The 20,896-nt window shown below is 34.7% G+C and overlaps 1 protein-coding gene across 1 annotated transcript in view; it reads left to right on the top strand.

Annotated features, from left to right (window-relative positions):
* The window catches only part of LOC105096761 (phospholipid scramblase 1), a 31,701-nt gene extending 15,287 nt beyond the window's left edge, over positions 1–16,414 (top strand). The window contains exons 5-8 of the mRNA XM_010989165.3: positions 2,298–2,459; positions 5,356–5,517; positions 6,696–6,697; positions 16,277–16,414. Of these exons, the coding sequence (XP_010987467.2) occupies positions 2,298–2,459; positions 5,356–5,517; positions 6,696–6,697; positions 16,277–16,373 (423 nt within the window). The 3' untranslated portion in view covers positions 16,374–16,414. The remainder of the gene's footprint in view (positions 1–2,297; positions 2,460–5,355; positions 5,518–6,695; positions 6,698–16,276) is intronic.
* Positions 16,415–20,896: the final 4,482 nt, after the last annotated feature.

The raw sequence follows: 20,896 nt of genomic DNA, 5'->3' as shown, positions 1-20,896 counted from the left end.
TGCTGTATTCTTCAGAGGCAATTGCTATTATGAGTTAGGTATTCTTCCAGAAATATTCTATGAATATTTATGTAACAGATGTATATTTGTGCTATATGTGTGCTATATATGTGTGTGGGGGGTGTGTTTTAAACACAAATGGTGAACATTCTTCTACAATTTTTTAACACATAACATGGCTTGTAGATTGTATAAGTATGAACAGAGCTTCCTCATTCTCATAAATGGCTGCATAATAACCCATTGTATGGATGATATACCATAATTTATTCAACCAGTCTCTATCGGTTCTGATGAACTGGGCTTCAAATCACAATGAACATAAAGAATTTTAACGAATTCACATTTTAGATAATAAATAGTTTTTGGTGTAACTGGAGTTTTTAAGGCATATCTCTTGGGCATGGAAATCTTAAAAAGTGATCCGCATAAGCCCCCAGAGAATAGTTTATTAATTACTATTCTAACTGCCCTCATTTTTTCAAACATTCTTTTAATAACTTTGTTTCTAATTACAAAAGTAATGCATATTCAGTGTTAAGACCCTTGGAAAACAGAACAACACGGAAAAAAAGTGCTGTGTGTCTGGCCACCATCTGGAGACAGCCACTGCTAACAATTCAGCATAGGCCCTTTCTTTGCACACGTACCCACTAATATATATGCATACACACTTACATTTTTTTTAACATTCTTTATTGATTTATAATCATTTTATAATGTATTAAATTCCAGTGTAGAGCGCAATTTTTCAGTTATACATGAACATATATATATTCATTGTCACCTTTTTTCCTCTGTGAGCTACCATAAGATCTTGTATATATTTCTCTGTGCTATACAGTATAATCTTGTTTATCTATTCTACAATTTTGAAATCCCAGTCTATCTCTTCCCACCCCCTGCCCCCTTGGCAACTACAAGTTTGTATTCTATGTCTATGAGTCTGTTTCTGTTTTGTATTTATGCTTTTTTTTTTTTTTAGATTCCACATATGAGCGATCTCATATGGTATTTTTCTTTCTCTTTCTGGCTTACTTCACTTAGAATGACATTCTCCAGGTGCATCCATGTTGCTGCAAATGGCGTTATGTTGTCGGTTTTTATGGCTGAGTAGTATTCCATTGTATAAATATACCACCTCTTCTTTATCCAGTCATCCATTGATGGACATTTAGGCTGTCTCCACGTCTTGGCTATTGTAAATAGTGCTGCTATGAACATTGGGGTGCAGGTGTCATCCTGAAGTAGGGTTCCTTCTGGATATATGCCCAGGAGCGGGATTCCTCAGTCATATGATAAGTCTATTCCTAGTCTTTTGAGGAATCTCCATACTGTTTTCCACAGTGGGTGCACCAAACTGCATTCCCACCGGCAATGTAGGAGGGTTCCCCTTTCTCCACAGCCTCTCTAGAATTTGTCATTTATGGATTTTTGAATGATGGCCATTCTGACTGGTGTGAGATGATACCTCATTGTAGTTTTGATTTGCATTTCTCTGATAATTAGTGATATTGAGCATTTTTTCATGTGCCTTTTGATCATTTGTATTTCTTCCTTGGAGAATTGCTTGTTTAGGTCTTTTGCCCATTTTTGGATTGGGTTGTTTGGTTGTTTCTTATTAAGTCATATGAGCTGCTTATATATTCTGGAGATCAAGCCTTTGTGGTTTCATTTGCAAAAATTTTCTCCCATTCCATAGGTTGTCTTTTTGTTTTACTTCTGGTTTCCTTTGCTGTGCAGAAGCTTGTAAGTTTCATTGGGTCCCATTTGTTGATTCTTGCTTTTATTTCTATAGCTTGAGTAGACTGTTCTAGGAGAACATTTTTGATATGTATTTCAGATAATGTTTTGCCTATATTTTCTTCTAGGAGGTTTATTGTATCTTGTCTTATGTTTAAGTCTTTGATCCATTTTGAGTTGATTTTTGTGTATGGTGTAAGGGAGTGTTCTTGCCTTCTTTTACAAATGGAAAAATTAATTTCAGAGAGGTAAGTGACTTATCCACATTTCATGTTGTTGGTGAGCAGCGGCAACAGATCTCAATTCAGGGGTTTCAACATCTAAATCCTGGGTTTCAGACTTCCAGTCAATTCCCAAATATAGGGCACGCCTTAAAGTCAGAAAGTTCTGTTCACATATACAAAAAGTTAAAAGGTCACAACATTGTAAAATGATTATAAATCAATAAAAAATGTTTAAAAAAAGTTAAAAGGTAGCATGTAAGTAAATACAGTGTAACTTACAAATCAAACTTATCTCATTTGATCAATGTTCTATTTTTCAATATTTTCTAGCTAAAAGTTGAGGCTCCTCCAGGAGAAATAATTGGATATGTTTATCAATACTATCACCCATTTTTGCCAATGTTTAAAATAAAAAATGAAAAAAAGGAGGATGTAATGAAAATCAGAGGGCCATGTGTGCTTTCTAGCTGTCTCAAAGAACAAAATTTTAATGTGAGTAATTCATTATGTTTTAAGATTATCATGTTCAAATTAGTTAATAGCTTGATAATTTTCTAGTAAAATAATTAATAAATGTGATTAAAAGAAAACAAAAACATTATCATGTTATTGCTAGAACTATTTGCCTATTTTTAATTGAATATCTAATTCATAGTTTCTTTTCTTAAACTCTACAGTTTGTGCAGCTTGTAAGGCACCTTTATAAGCTATATTTTAAGTATACAGTTATCAGGGGGAGGATATAGCTCAGTGGTAGAGTGTGTGCTTAGCATGCATGAGGTCCTGGGTTCAATCCCCAGTACCTCAGTCAATCAATTAATCAACCTAATTACCTCCCTCCCCTCCAGAAAAGGTTTTTATAAAGTGTTAACTATATAGTTATCAAACAACAAGTTTTGTATTTAATATTTCGTAGAATATTGAAACAGAAAATTAAGCATTATTGCAATGGACAATGACAATTCAGCATTAATTATAGATAATACATTAATGCTAATTTTTATAAAATTCTAAAACTGGTATGATACAATTTTATTACATTTTTATATGCTTACTGATTTATTTCTCAGATTATGTCCAAAATTCAGATAATAATTTTGAAAGTGAACTACTAAATATACTGAATACAGTTAATAAAGCTAGATAGTCCAGTACACTTGGTTAAATCTGGAGATTCCTAAACAACAGAGAATACTGTCTTGGTTTAATAAAATATTCAATTTGAAAAAAAGTACTGCCTTTCAGTATTCATCAAGGACATGTTTGCTTGTTTTAATATCTTTAATATCTAGTCAGGAATTTGGACACAACCTAGGTAAAATACTACCTGCTTTTTTTTTCCTCCTCTAGAGTATGTCAATTCAGTTTAGTGATACTAATTCTGATTAGCATTTGCACGTACTGATTAAGTAAAACATACTCTAATTAATAACAATAGTAAGTTTAGCTTAGAAAAATTTAACAAAGTGCGCACACAGGACTCTTCTCTATTTCAAGTTGGAAACCAATGCAACAGAGTAGTCTATGCATAGAATTCTGGAAGCCAAAGCTACCTTGGCTCATTTTTTAATAATATCATTGGTTTATATCTCACATTGTAATACAATAAATTCTATTTTATTCTAGTATTTTGAGAACTTTCTCTAAGGTATACTTCCTATTTCTTCTAATTTCGAAGCAAAGCCATTTTAGAGCTGGCACTTGTGGGTAATCTCCAAGAGCGAGGAGCAAGAAAGGGAGGCAAATGGTTCTGTGAGAAAGTCATCTTGTGCATGAATGTGGACAAACCTTTTAATACTTTTGGCTATGAAAAAGAGGGCAGAAGCCAAGGACTTCCTAGTAATAGGACAGGACCACAGCGAGGCAAATAAAACATTGATCTCAGGTACAAAATTTAAAGGGGTATCAAAAACCTAGTAATTAAGATAAATGACATGTTTTAAACATCAAAATTAATGCAAAACAATCTGTTATAAACAAATACCAAAAATTTTAGTTAAGACCAAAACTCACTAAGCACTTGTATGACTTGTCTCCCTGCCTTACAATAATCCTGATCCTGGCTGGATGGGGGCACAGGGTGAACAGGAAGGTATCTTCATGAAAGGTATGTCCTTAGCATATTTTGATTTTAAAAGAAAGAAGCCAAATTGGAGGAAAAGTGTGGAGAAACGGCAGAAATTGAAAATCTGATGAACACTGTCTCTTATTTGGTATGAGACCCAAGGCTGTATGGAACTGGCCTTGAACAGGCATAGAGATGTCCCATTCATCATACCATGAAGGAAGCAGGGGGTGTTGGTACAGATACAACAACTTTCTAGGCTGGTGTCTAGGGTTTTCGTAAGTTTCTGTCCAGCTGCCTCGATTTTTTCTTCAATGTAAAATATAAGCTGTTTGCCAAGAATAAGGGGGAATGATGTGTTCAGAGTTGTGAAAAAACTGGGGAAGTTTTGACATAGTTATATAAAACTTTTCCATAGTTTTCTTTCCTCAAATTCCTTAACATTACTTACAAGGCTATGGAAGACCTAGCCCTGTAAACCTCTCTCTTCTCACTCATTTTCTATCACTACCCTCCTCACTCATTTCACTTCCTAATTCAGAGCATTTTCACATGTAGTTGACTTTCTCTAGGAGGCTCTCACTTTTCCTAGTTCTCTGTCACTAATTTCTATTGATCCGCCAAGTCTCAGTTTAAATGGTACTTTGCCTAAGAGGCTTGCTCTAAAACCATCCCCCGGATTCTTTCAGTCTGCCTATCATCTCCCTATTATGCTGCATCATAGCACCCTACCTTTTCATCTGGCATTCACTACCAGACAAGTAGTAGGATTTATCACAGATTTATTGTTATGTTCACATGAGTATCTCCAATGTTGAGAAATGAATATTTTGTATGAGAAGTGATGCCCTGAGGAGTCTAGATAAGTGCAGGAGAAAAGCGGATGAGGAAAAGATAGAGCAATTCAGAAAATTAGTATCTCTTAGAAAAGAGTTAACTAGCTGAACAGCTAGTGGTTTTCATTTTGCAATTAAATCAATTCTCCAAATTATATGTATTAACATAATTGTATATATAATGTGCATTATATATAAAGATTATATATTATATGTGTATGTATACAAACACATACATAAAATCAGTTGTATATAATCAATTTGAAAATCTCTTTTTATATAGAAATTGTCTGTAGATGTTTTTATAGGCTATTATGTGTCCATATTGCTTATTCTTTTTATTGTAGGGTACAACCATAGTTATATTACAGCTTGCTTGATTATTACTCATATAGGTCATATTTAATTACTAAAACTGATATAGGAATACCTATTCTTTTTATTTCAGAGATTTTATCTAAGACTATATATATATTTTTTATTTTAGTTATTGTCCCTGGATGAAGAAATAGTAATTGGTAAGATTTCAAAACAGTGGGCTGGATTTATGAGGGAACTATTCACCAATGCTGACAAATTTGGGATCCAGTTTCCATTTGATCTTGATGTTAAAGTAAAAGCACTGATGCTCGGAGCAAGTTTCCTCGTTGTGAGTCTATTTTTATTCTATTTAGCTGAACATTAACTTTCTGAGATTTTAACTACACCTTTGCCAATATTTCTCCTCAAATCATCAATTGCAATCTGTGCTTTTGGTCTAATCTTCAGTCCCCAAATCACTTCATGGACTAGTGTTCACACTGCAAAGGAAATAAAAACTAGAATGTCTTGGAAACGTGATTGTTAAAGTTAAAATCCTTTGCCTTAATGAGAAACAAGACTAAGTCACTGAAAATAGGGGGATAATGGCTCATTCAATGTAATTTATTGTTATTTCCAATAATTTAAAACTTCATTTTAAAAGTACCATTATTTTGCATTTTAATTCAAAAGTAATGCATTGTTATTTGGAAACCATAGATATGTAGAAATATTTTAAAAAATGTCACTTGATTATAATTGGATCTTAGGGGCACAATGAACATAAGCAACTACCTTCATTCTCCAAATGTAATGAAATGACAGAAAACAGCAAGAGAGGTATGCAGGGCTGAGTCATGTAGTATTAAGAAAATTTGAAGAAAGAGAAATATACACAGAGTAGATAGCAGATCAAATGAAAGTGAGAAAAAGAATAGTGAACTGAGAGATATAGTTGAAGAAATTATTCATAATGCACTACAGAGATAAGGAAATACAAAAGTGAGGAGTTCCAAATAATTAAGATAGGATAGAGAATAAATAATCACTAAAAAGTTTCCAGAACAAAGAAACGTGAATCCAGAAATTCATAAAGGACAATCCTATGTAATTTTATTAAAAATTAACATCTATATAAACCAGAGTGAAAAAGCAGAACAACAAAGAAAAATAACCCAAAAGAATCAATAAATCTCCCACAAGGAATTAGACTGACAACTGACTTCTCAACAGAGTGGAAACCAGAGAAAGTAGAATATCTTCAAAGTATTGATTAAAAAAAAAATCTTAACTCTCAAATTCTATTTTCTTCAAAAGTACAAATCTCAAGGATAAAACAAAAATACATAAATTAGTTTTTTTAAAAACACAGAGTTTTACACACACAGATCATTTCTAAAGGAGATAATTCAGGAAGAAGGAACACAATCTGAGAAGGATCATCTGAAGTTCAATAATACTCATGAGCAAATAAAATGCTAACCATACTTGTGAATGTAAACATGCTTTTAAAAATAATGTCAGAAGTGGTTCAAGATAGTGGCATAAGAACAGCCTGAACTCATCTCCTACCATGGGCATACCAAATCTACCGCTACATAGGGAATAATTCCCTCTGAGAAAAACCTGACAACTAGCTAAACAGCTCTTCAACAGTATACGGTAAGGATCACGTCAAGATGGGTTGGAAAGGCAGAGATGTATTCTCACCCAAAAACCCACACTTGGTGCAGTGACCCACAACCAGGAGAAATCTCACAAATATGGAGCTTCTCCCCAAGAAGAAAGGGGTTCATGCCTCCCTTCAGGCATCCCAGCCCTTGAGACCTGCAATGGAGAGACAGACTAGCCTGCAAAACATCTGGGCTTGGAAGCCAACAGGACTTATGTCCAGGAGACTCAAAGTGCTGTAGGGAACAAAGTCTTAAAGGACTCATAGACAGACTCACCCTAGGACAGCAAACAGCAGTTTGAAAAACATCTAAACTAAATGATATTAGCTAGTAAAGAAGATTCACTAGCTAATCTAAAAACAACTGCTAAAGGGGCAGGGGCCTGTTGGGACTCTGATGATGAAGACACTGGTGTGCACCATTTTTATGCTCTCATTCTATCTTGTAACAGCCAGCACAGATGGTGCCACTTTTGCATTCTTGTTACCTTGCTAGTTCTGTGGTTGTACACTGCCTGCAGCCTTGCTAAAGGCAGCAGGCATGCCCTGGCCCCAAGCTCACCTGCAGCCCTGGCAAAGCCAACAGGTGTGTACAGTCCACAATGGAGATACCTCTTCATCACCTGGCTCTGGTAGCCAAGAGTGCTTGTTTCTGAGCCCCATGGGACTGAAACAATCAGAGAGTTCTTAAAAGGCTACCACCCCCCAGACCATGGTATAGACAGCAGACTGAAACACAGCTCCAGTCTTTCTGTGAAAAAGGCCTATTTACTGGTCCCAGAGCCTCAGCTTGAGGGGTAGGCTTCAAGTTTGTCACACAGCTAGACGCTATAAAGCTGACCCCAGGGAATATAGGTAGGGAGATGCCATTTTTGCATTCTCTCTTGGCCTAGCTTCAGCTTTCTGGTATCTACCAGGAAGGAGCTTATACACTCATCTAGGGTGTGAATTTCTTCAAACGTCACTAAGAGGATTCCTCCAAATTACTTGATCTGGAGTCCAACTGGGTTTATGACAGCAATCCCACAGGACTATATATATTTGTATACCTTAGAAGCTGCTGCCTGAGAGTCTGGCTCCCAGTGAGCCTGAAACTAGGTACTGACTGAGATCCTTCCTTCTGCACAGTGACATGTCTTGTAACAGCCTCAACAACTAGGACCTATGAAGACTAAATGTGGGTGCTTAGACAATCACAAAGGTTTGAGAGATAACCAAGAGCTAAGGAAAGGTCAAAGGACATGGTTCATCTCCTGTAGAAGGCCATTTCTTCAGGATTGGGAGAGGTAGCTCCTTTGCCTAACACAGAAACAAACATAGAGAGTCAAGCAAAATGAAGAAACATGCAATAAATGAAAGAATAAGGGAAGACACCAAAAAAAAAAAAAAAAACCACTTCAAATAAGAGCAACACAAAGAGATCCACACCAAGATACATTATAATTAAGATGTCAAAAGTTAAAGAGAGAATCAAAAGCAGCAAGAGAAATATAACCTGTTACATACAAGGGAACCCCCATGAGGCTATCAGCAAATTTTTCAATAGAAATTTTGTCAGCCAGAAGAAAGTGGCATGTTATACTCAAAGTGCTGAAAGGAAACGTTCCAACCAAGAATATTCTACCAGGCAAGATTATCATTAAGAACAGAAGGAGAGAGAGAGCTTTCCAGATCAGCAAAGACTGTAATAGATACTCAAATATAATTTAAAAAGGAATTTAGTGATAATACTAAAGAAAGTCATCGAAACACAAGGTAAGGGAACAAGAGAAAAAGAGAAGAACTATAAAACAGCCAGAAAACAATGAACAAAAATGCCAGTAAATACATGCCTAACAAAAATGACTTTAAATGCAAATGGACTAAAGTCTCCAATCAAAAGACATAGAATGGCTGAATGAATGAAAACAAGAACCATCTATGTGCTGCCTACAAGACAGTCACTATAGATGTAAGGACACACAGACTGAACGTGAAGAGATGAAAAATATGTTTCATATAAATGGAAACCAAAAGAAAGCTGGGATAGCTATATCAGACAAAATAAATTTTAAAATAAACACTGTAATATAGACAAAGATGGGAATTACACAACAATAAAGAGTCAATCCAACAAGAAGATGTAACGTTTGTAAATATTAATGCACTCAACAAAGGGGAACCTAAATATATAAAGCTAATATTAATAGACCAAAAGGGAGAAATTGACAGCAGTACAATAGGAATATATTAATACCTCACTTACATCAATGAATAGATCATCCAAACAAAATCAATAAGGAAGGATCAGCTTTAAATGACACATTAAACTTGATGGATTTAATACATAGAACATTCCATCCAAAAGCAGCAGAATACCCTTCTTCTTAAGAGCACATGGAACATTCTCTGGGCTAGATCACATGTTAGGCCATAATACAAGCCTCAATAAATCAGAAGATTGAAATTGTATCAAGCATCTTTCTGACCACAATGATTTAATACTAGAAATTAATTACGAGAAAAATGAAAAAATCACAAATATGTGGAGCTCAAATAACATATTATGTAACAACCAATGGGTCAACCATAAAATCAAAGAGAAACCAGAAAATACCTTGAGACAAATCAAAATGGAAATACAACATGCCAAGATCTATGATATGCAGCAAAACTGGTTCTAAGAGGGAAGTTCATATCAAAACAAGCCTACTTCAAAAAATAAAAGTCTCAAACAATCTAACTTTATACCTAATAGAAATAGAAAAAGAACAAACAAAGCCAAAGGTTAGTAGAGGGAAAGAATTAATAAGATCAGAGCAATAACAAATGAAATATAGACTAATAAGACAATGGAAAAGATCAATGAAACTAAGAGCTGTTTCTTCAAAAAGATAAGTAAAATCGACAAATTTTACCTAGACTTATCAAGAAAAAAGAAGGATCAAATAAATAAAGTCAGAAATAAATCAGAAGCTACAACAGATACCAAAAAATACAAAGGATTATGAGAGACTACTATGAACAATTATATGCCAACACATTGGACAACCTAGAAGAAATGACCAAATTCCCAGAAACATACACTCTTCCGAGACAAATTCATGAAGAAACATAAAATTTGAATAGACCGATTACTAGTAAGGATATTAAACCAGTAATGAAAAACCTCCAAACAAACAAAAGTCTAGGATCGGATAGCTTCACTGGTGAATTCTACCAAACATTTAAAGAAGCTTTAATACCTATTCTCACACTATTCCAAAAAATTGAAGGAGAGAGAATGCTTCCAAACTCATTTTTATAAGGCCAGCATTACCCTGATACCAAAACCAAACAGTAACACTACAATAAAATAAAATTACAGGTCAACATCCCTGATGAACACAGGTACAAATATCCTCAACAGAAAATGAGCACATTGAGTTTAACAATACATTAAGAGGATAATAAACTATGACCAAATGGAATTAATTCCAGGGATGCAAGGAATTATAACATCTGCAAATCTACCCACATGAGACACATTAACAAAATGAAATATAAAAGCATATAATCATCTCAATAGAGGTAGAAAGGCTTTTGACAAAATTCAACATCCACTTATGTTAAAAACACTCAACAAAATAGAGGGAACACACATCAACATAATAAAGGCCGTATATGACAAGCCCACAGCTAACATCATAGTCAATGGCAAAAAGCTGAAAGCTTTTCCTCTAAGATTAGGAACAAGACAAGGATGCTTACTCTCCTGACTTTCATTCAACAGAGTATTGGAAGACCTTGCTAGAGCAATTAAATGATAAAAAAGAAATAAAACGTATTCAAGTTAGAAAGGAAGGAATAAAACTGTCATTATCTGCAGACAACACAATTTTATACATAGAAAACTTTAAGAACTCTACCAAAAAACTGTTAGAACTAATAAGCTAAATCAGTAAAGGTACAGGTATAAAATTTATATACAAAAAGCTGTTGTGTTTTTATACACAAATAATGAACTATCAGAGACAAAAGTTAAGAAAGGACTCTCATTTAAAATGGACTCAAAAAGAATAATATAACTAAGAATAAATTTACCAAGGAAGTGAAAGACCTGTACACTGAAAACTATAAGATATTCATGAACAAAGCTAAAGAAGATACAAATAAATGGAAAGATATTATGTACTCATGAATTGGAAGAATTAATATTGTTAAAATGTCCATATTTCCCGAAGAAATCTACACATTCAAAGCAATCCCTATCAAAATTCCTAAGACATTTTTCACAGAAATCAAACAATCCTAAAATTTTTATGGAACCAAAACAGATCCTGAAAACCAAAGCAATCTTGAGAAAGAAGAACAAAGATAGAGGCATCATGCCCCTTGATTTCAAACTATATTAAAAAGCCACAGTAATCAAAATAGTATGTATGATACTGACATAAAAAAGCAGCCTAAATGTCCATCAACAGAAGACTAAATAAAGAAGATGTGGTATATTTATATGATAGAATACTATTCAGCCACAAAAACCGACAACATAACGCTATTTGCAGCAACATGGATGTTCCTGGAGAATGTCATTCTGAGTGAAGTGAACCAGAGAGAGAAAGAAAAATACCATGTGAGATCGCTCATATGAGGAATCTAAAAAAAAAAAAAAAAAAAACATAAATACAAAACAGAAACAGACTCATAGACATAGAGTACAAGCTTGGGATTGCTGGGGGACAGGGGGTGGGAAGGGACAGACTGGGATTTTAAAATGCAGAATAGATAAACAAGATTGTACTGTATAGCACAGGGAAATATATGCAGGATCTTGTGGTAGCTCACAGCGAAAAAAATGTGACAATGAATATATGTATGTTCATGTATAACTGAAAAATTGTGCTCTACTCTGGAATTTGACACAACATTGTAAAATGACTATAAGTCAATAAAAAATGTTAAAAACAACAACAACAACAACAACAAACAAACAAAGAAAAACAGCCCCTTCAATAAATGAAACAGGACAGAGACCCCCAAAATAAGCCCATGCCTATATAGTCAATTAATTTATGATGAAGGAACCAAGAATATACAATGGGGAAAGGACAGTCTCTTCAATAAATGGTGTTAAGGAAACTGGACAGCCACATGCAAAAGAATAAAATTAGGCTACTATCATAGATCATGCACAAAAATTAACTCAAAATATTTTAAAGACTTGAATATAAGACCTGAAACCATAAAAGTCCTGGATGAAAACATAGGTGATAAGCTCCTTGACATTGGTCTTGGTGAGGATTTTTGGATATGACTCCTAAGGAAAAGACATAAAAGGCAAAAACAAACAAGTGGGACTATATCAAACTAAAAATCAAGGTTACCATCAACAAAATGAAAAGGCAACCAACTGAATGGGAGAAGATATTTATAAATTATACATCCAGTAAGGGGTTAATATCCAAAATATAACTGTAACTCATACACTCCATAGTTAAAAAATGAACATTCTGATTTAAAAATGGGAAGTGGATCTGAATAGACATTTTCCCTAATAAGACATATAGATGGCCAACAGGCACATGAAAAGGTACTCAACATCACTAATCATCAGCAGAATGCAAATCAAAACCTTGATGAGATATCACCTCACATTGGTTAGAATGACTATTATCAAAAACACAAGAAATAAGAAGTGTTGGCAAGGACATGGAGAAAAGTGAACCTTGTGCACTGCTTGTGTAAACGGGTGCAGCCTCTATGTAATTCAGTACAGAGCTTCTCAAAAAATTAAAAATATAACATCCATATGATCCAGTAATTCACTTCCAGGTATTTCCCTTAGAAAATAAAAAATTTAACTTGAAAATACTGCACCCTCAAAGTAGACAACTTATGGAAATAATCTATTGTCCATCAATGGATAAGTGAAAAAGAAAGATGTGTTGTGTACACACACACACACACACACACACACGGGAATACTACTCAGCCATAAAAAAGTACGAAATCTTGTCTTTTGTCACAATGTATGAATTTTGCCAAATGCAACAACATGGATGGACCTCCAGGGTTTTATAGTTAGTGAAATCTGTCAGACTGAGAAAGACAAATACCATATGATTTCACTGATATGTGGAATCTAAAAGACAAAACAAACAAAACTAAATTAAACTACTAGATACAGAGAAAAGATTGGAGGATGGGCAAAATGGGTTAAGGGTCAAGATGTACAAACTTCGAGTTATAAAATAAATAAGTCATGGGATGTAATGTACAGCATGGTTACTATAGTCAATAACATTGTATATTTGAAAGGTTCTAAGATAGTAAATATTAAAAGTTCTCATTATAAGAAAATAAAATTGTAACTTTGTATGATGACAGATGACAACTAGACTTATTGTAATGGTCATTTTGCAGTGTATACAAATATTGACTCATTATGTTGTATATCTGAAACTAACATAATGTTATATGTCAATTATACCTCAATTAAAAATAATAATAGCTGTAGGCCCCCGCCTGAAGGCTCTAGAGAATAAGCCATGGGCTGAACTGATAAACTGTGAGAAATGTCACGTAGCTGGCTGGGTAAGAGATGGTCTATTTAATGTATCCAGTATGGACGGCTGGATAGCCAATGACGGGTAAGATCCTCAGAGGAGGACAACCTAAGACAGGCACAGCCGGCTGGGTAAGAGATGGCCTACTTAATGAAGTTTCATGACAAACTTTAAAACAATCTGTCCTTGATCATGTAATAACCTGTGCTTACTGCAGAAGCCTGGGAACCTGGAGCCTGGGAACCTAAATAGCTTAAAATTATTAACATTGTTATAACTTAGATGATATGTGAGACACCATGCATGTTCTATATAAATCCTTTTCTAAGAATCAATAAACAGAGAACTGCTTCGCTTCTCTCCTCACGGTGTTCGTGTGTACATGATATCGCGCCACTGACAACAGCAAATGTCTAATTTGTGAGGTCAAAAAGAAGCAAAGCTAAAATAATAGGGAAAAAATTATATAAACTGTGAGAAAATGATCAGAATTACAATGTTGTAATGTCCTTGTATTGTTCAGGAGGTGAGTTAAGTTAAATATGAATGTTAGTTTTATGGACAACCAATAAAACAATGAAATAGACTGTACATCAAACTAGTAGAGAGAAAAATGAGAATAAAACACAAGCAAGCAAGCAAACATATAAAAAATCCATTTGAGGGAAAAAGAAAGAGAAAAAAGCATAGAGAAAATGGGGCAAACAGAAATAGGAATTAAAATGGTAGAAATAAATCTACCTATTCAGTTATATTAAGATGTCAATTAAATATATTCTATACAATATTTTATAATTACCACAATAAATATAAATGGTCAAAGCTTGCAAGTAAAATGATACATATCGCTCAATTTGATTTTTAAATTATCTGTAGGCTCTGTATAGGAGACAAATTACTATAATGACAAAAAAATGAAAGAAGAAAATATGGGGAAAATTAACAGAAAAATACTAACCACAAATAAGCTAATAAAGCTAACTTATTACCAGGTAAAAAAGTAGACTTTAAGACAAAAAACACTGTTAGGGACAGAGGCAGAGAGGGTAACTACATAATGATAAAAGTTCTATTCAAAAGAAGATACAATAATCCTAGGCTCCTGTGCACCTAATATAAACCTCAATATAGAGAAAATGGTATGTGGTTAGTGACAAACTCATCATTATAGTGGGTGCATACTTTTCAATTTTTACTTGATGCAGAAGACAGAACCTTAGTAAAGTTATTTAAATTTGAACAACAAAATGAACAAGCTTGATGTAAAACTTTGTATCAAGCAAGTAGACAGTATACATTGTTCTCAAACTTTTTTTTAACACCAATTTTTCTCCTATTGGGCCAAGAAACAAGTCTCATGGAATTGGTGTCATCTGGACCATGATATCTGAGCTAGTAATACTAAATCAGAAGTTGATAAAGAAACATTTTAAAATACTTTGTACATATGTAAATATGTAAATAACTCAGGGATAAAAAGTAATGTGTAATGAAATTTTAAAAATACATCAGATTGTATAGTAACTAGCATATGACATGTTAAAAATTTTGGATATAACTAAAAATGTTAAAGAGAAATGTATAGCTGTAAAAACTTATTGAAGAAAAGAAGAAAAGTGAAAATTAATGAACCTAGTACCTATCTCCAAAAAGTTAGTAAAAGAACAGAACAAACCCAAAGGAAGCATAAGGAAAGAAATACTGAATTATTGATCAAAGATAAATGAACAAACAGATCCACACCTGGTCTCTGGATGAAAAAGAACTTTCAAAGCAAGTAAATCATACAGTAACGGATTGCTAAATTAGAAATATTTTAAACTTCTGTACCTCAAAACAGATCATACCATTAAATATTCAAAAGCAAATAATAGAGTAAAATATGTTTCAAATATGACCAAGAATTAATATCCTTATATTAATAAATGTTTACTTAAATGAGAAAAAAATATCAAATTCCAAATGGAAATGGACAAAGAATATGAAAAACTAATTTATACAGCCATTAAAGAAGGAATACAAATAACCAATAACCATATTAACAACATTTCAAAAACATGAAGAAAAAAAACAATAAAATATCCCTTTTCACTTTTATTTCCCCGAATGATGAACTGAATGCTGATGAAGTTTTAAGGATTCAAACACTCATGAGCTACAGGTGCAATTTTGGGGGAACAAATGGAAAACATCTATCAAAAAAATTAATGTTTATATTTTCATATGCATTAGTTTCTTCCAAAAAACATCAGGAGATGCATACAAACAATTATGTGTATTCTAGTAAATAGAAATGTATATCCTATGTAGCAAACTTCACTCTAATAAATAAAAAAATTAAAACCTAAAATTTAAGGTATGAGATGTATTAAGCACATTAAGAGATATTTCTAAAACAGAATGCTAAAGACTCAAAATAAATGTTCATAAATGAACTTTAATGACATGAATATTCAGCATATACTATGCAGTGAATAAAAAAAAGCAGCATATAAGCATATTATAATACCAGTTGCGTATTTGGAAGTAATTTGAGCCAAAATATTAATGGCAGACCTTGGGAGAATTGAAATGGTAAATTTTCCCTTCTCTCTTCATAAATTTTTCTATTTTGAATGTATAGGAATGAAAAAATAAAGAGAGAAAATGAGGTGGAATTAGTTGCTGTTCTCTAAGGACCATTATATTCAAATGTATTATTTTAGTGTATTTAAGAGTAGTCAATCAATCATTGTTAAGCCCTTAGAAGTTAGTTCCTAATAGTTCTGATCCTCAGAATTCTATTTTAATATGTTTTATAATCATGTTATTATAACACAGGACCCAAAAAGCACTCTCATGTCTAAGGTCTGTACCCGTTTCTATTATTAAGCCTATCTAATGACATTTATTTTTCATTTTCATCCTAGGACTACATGTATTTTGAACTTTGGTCATAAGAATCATCCTGAAAGATTATGCCAGAGATTACTGGCAATAAAGTTCGCCACACCTCAGCAAGATTAAACAACTTTCACTTAGAGTATCTAAATAAAGTTTTGTTTCACTAAAACTATTTGTATGATTTTTTTCTGCATAATAAACCAACCCAAAATTTAGGAACTTAAAATGATGATTGTATCTAGTCTAGGATTCTGCTGTATAGTTCTCCTGGTCAAGACCTGGCTCACTCATGCACGTGCAGTCAATTAACAGATTGGCTGGGGACTGTCTCATCCCAGATGGCCTCATTCAGAAGTCTGGCTGTTGTCTGAGGCAACAGAGGCAATAGGCCACATAGCTTTCATCATCTAGGGAGCTATCCAAAGCTTTTACACATGATGACTATATTACAGAGGCAGCAAGGAAGCATGCTCAAATGTTCACGCTCACTTCAAGCCTCTGTTTCTGTTATATTTACTAATGTCCCATTCATTAGCCAAAGCAAGTCAAATAGCCAAGTCCAGATTGGAGGAGTGGAAAAATAGACTCAATTTCTTTATGGAATTTGCTGCAAAATATTGTGTGTGTGTTTTTCTTTAATCCCCTGCAATCTATCATTGTAGACCCTCTGGTTACAATTATTTCATTCTCTCCACATGCAAAGTATCCTCAACCCTCTCAGAACTTCCAAAACTCTCTTTCAACTATGGCATCAGGTTCAAGCCCAGTATCACGTGATCTGCATCTTCTGTGAATGCAAGTGAAGATACTGCATGCAGCTCCTCTTGATTCAGAGACTTTAAAACTAAAAAGAGACACTCAACTCTAGTAAGCCAAGGTCAAAACAACCACAATAAACAAATACTATCTTCATAGCAGTCATTGGTCAATAGCAATTTGAGAATTGAGAAGGGGACCAGTTCCCCTTATTCTGGTAACAGAGAATATTCTGCCCTCTGGTAGTGGCTCTCTAGTCCCTTGTTCTCTGTGGCTGTGCCCCCTGGGATTTGGACTCTTGCCTTCTCAGTTATTTTTTTCCCTTTCTAAATGAAATGGCCATGTTTTTAACTGAGTAGCTTTTGCAGCCTTCTTCCTACCTACTGAAAGTTGGAGACAGAAGTCTCTTTCCATTTTAAACTATCTCAATCTCTCTTAGTCTATGCTAGCCCAACTCTCTCAAAAACTATGTGGCTTTCGATGTATCAGAGTTAGCCCACTCTATTAGAAAAAGCCATGGCCAGTCTTCCTTTCAGGACAGGACTTACTCATAGCTAGCCTCGTTTCTCTACAGGATAGCTGGGTTCTAAAAGCAGCCAGAGAGCACAAGCACTTTTCAAGTCACTACTTACATCAAATTTGTTAATGTCCCATTGGCTAACTCAAGTCACATGGCTAAATGCACATTTAAAGGACGTTTAAAGAAATCCCACTTCTTGATGGGAGGCACTGTGAAATATTGTGAACATTTTTTTTCACAATCCATCACATGATTTAACAGGTGATTTTTCTTCATTTGTGTTTGCCCTAGACTGAATATTTGTGTCCCTCACAATTGAAGTTTTGAAACCTAATCTCCAATGTGACAGTATTTGGAGGTGGGCCTTTGGAAGGTGATTCGCTCATGAGAATGGAGCCTACATGAATCGAATTGGTGCCCATGTAAAAGGGGTCCCAGAGAACTTCCTTGCCCTCTCACCATGTGAAGTTATAGCAAGCAGACAGCTGACTATGAATCTGGAAGGTGACCCTCACCAGACACTTAATCTGCCAGAATCATGATCTTGGACCTCCCAGCCTTCAAAACTATGAGAAAAAAAGTTCTGTTATTTGTAAGCCACTCAGTCTATGGTGTTCTGTTACAGCAGGTCAAACTGACTAAGTCAGTGTTACCTATGAAATAGTTTTTAATATATGATTTTATTTTCCAATTCTATCTCATTGTATAACTGTCTGGTAATTATTTATGATGATTCTTAGATACGGTAGGTTTCAATGAGAGATAAGGTTCAAAGAACAGGTCACTCTACATCAGAACTATGCAGATCCTGTCCTAAGGGGAATAAAAGAGATAAAGACTCAGTGAAATATAGTAAAATGAGGCCTAAATACTTCCACACAAAGGCTATTCTTCCTTATTACAAGCGTCTGGATACAGCAGCCCTTGTCATTCAAAGATTCTCATTTCAAGTTCTAGGTAAATCCTGTCCTAATGGTAAGGATTTCCACCTGGGGAAGAAAATAGCAGGTTTTTGTTTGCAAAAACTCATGCTTGGAACAAGGATGACTTGGATCATTCCAGATAGATGAAATAAAAAATTTGAAGGTGTCAGAAATGGCCCATCTAAAGAGAGAGGGGTAGACTTGAGGCAGCTATTGCCAGGGGGTAAGGATCAGTCGCCTACTCCCATTCAGTGATCCAGAGGGAAATGGACCCACATGTATGCCTACAGATGTTTACTGGGTGCTTGGCCTGGGAGACTGACATAAAAAACCCTATACTCTGGCCTAGTCAGGAGGAAGTAGAAGCCCTTGCCTTCAAGAGGACCACAGGACCTTGGTCTATGATCTTCTCCTCAGTTTTCTATACTCTGTAACATTCCTTAGCAGTCTTTTATGACCTTTTAGTTGGAGGACAACACACACACATCCTCAAAAAAAAAAAAAAAAAAAAAACCATGAGACTGAATCTCTCACCACAATGGTGAGAAGAGACTTGGAATCAAATTAATTTAAAGAAGAAACGCCATGTGCAGCAACATGGATGCTCCTGGAGAATGTCATTCTAAGTGAAGTAAGCCAGAAAGAGAAAGAAAAATACCAATACTGTATGAGATCGCTCATATGTGGAATCTAAAAACAAAACAAAACAAAACAAAAAAACAAATAAAAACAAAAACAAACAAAGCATAAATACAAAACAGAAACAGACTCATCGACATAGAATCCAAACTTGTGGTTGCCAAGGGGGCAGAGGGTGGGAAGGGATAGACGGGATTTCAAAATTGTAGAATACATAAACAAGATTATACTGTATAGCACAGGGAAATATACACAAGATCTTATGGTAGATCACAGAGAAAAAAATGTGACAATGAATATATATATGTTCATGTATAACTGAAAAATTGTGCTCTACACTGGAATTTGACACAACATTGTAAAATGATTATAAATCAATAAAAAATGTTAAAAAAGAAAAAGAAGGAGAAAATACCACAATTTTTGCTCCTAAATTCTGTGGAGCAGTTTAATTTCCAAGTTATCTGTCTCATTCTTAATTCCTGCTATGAAACTTACCTGCCTACAATCCCTGGAAGACACATCTGCTTTTCTCTCTCCATCAGGTCTGACTGAATCAGCATTTGGCACCACTGGGGTAAGATACTCATCCCCTCTAAACTGCGTCTGTGGTAATAATAACTAATTAAAGCATTGCTTGGAACATGAAATTAGATCATTTTTATCACAGTGCATGGTGCATACTGAACATTTAGTGAACGTTAGTGTTATTATAGCCATATTTAATTGAATGTTCATAGTTCAAATATCCACATATCCACAATGAAACATTGGTAGAAGAGTTGCAGAAAGCTGCAGAAAGTTGGTCTATAATAGAGTTTTAGAGCAAAGTAACTGGAATTTCAAAATGTACTTCAAAACAAGATGCTATTATGCATAGAAATCATTACCTGTTAGTCTCACCAGCTACTTATGTGAATATGACACTCTATCAGCCTCTGAGTAAAGCAGATCATACTAGCCAATACTATCCAAGTCACTCACCAAAATAAATCACTGACCAATGGCTGCTGACATTTTGGAGAAATGCCAGTGCTCCCAGTTATTAATTTCTGGACATTCATTAAGATAGTGGGCCTCAAACTTTAACACACATCAAAATCATGTGCAGGGATTATTAAAACACAGATTGCTGCACCCCATTCTCAGTGTATCTGATTCAGCACCTCTTAGGTGGGGCCTGATAATCTGCATTTCTAATAAGCTCCCAGGTGAAGCTACTGCCACTGCTGATGGGGACCACACATTGAGAATCTTAGCACTAGACTAAATTATGAGATTTCAGCTGGAATTTCATGAGCTTCTGAAAGGCCCAAGTGGAAAAAAATTAAGGAGGCTTATTAAACATGTTAGAGGACCGCTGGAATCATCCAAATTACCCCATCTTCAAATGTCAAGGTTGGAGATATTTAGGTAGCTACTACAGAATGTATTGTCGATTTAATGAAATCATAAGAATTATGCCAGCTCGCAGGAGCTACCACTGGGAACTTCCCCAGCTCTACCAAGGACTTTGGTATTTATTGCCTTTGGAAGTGCATGTGGGACGTCAGCTTTGCTGGCTCTTTCTGCCCTTGAAGGACGGTCTTCTCAGAGCTGTATCAAACCATCCTGTAGGAATCAGCATTCCCAGTGCAACTAGCAATGCCTTTGGACCAACTGGCACTGCTCCACGTGCAAAGCCTGCAGGACAGTTATCAGTAGTCAAACAATTCTGGACAATTAGTATTCAAACTACTGGACGACTAGAGAAGTTTTGGGCTTAGATTAGTTTGGTTTGGTTTGGATTCCATAAGTCTGTAAGCCAA

Source organism: Camelus dromedarius, chromosome 2 (assembly GCF_036321535.1).
Source record: "Camelus dromedarius isolate mCamDro1 chromosome 2, mCamDro1.pat, whole genome shotgun sequence".
NCBI classification, from domain to species: domain Eukaryota; kingdom Metazoa; phylum Chordata; class Mammalia; order Artiodactyla; family Camelidae; genus Camelus; species Camelus dromedarius.
This window is presented reverse-complemented; position numbering and strand designations above follow the sequence as displayed.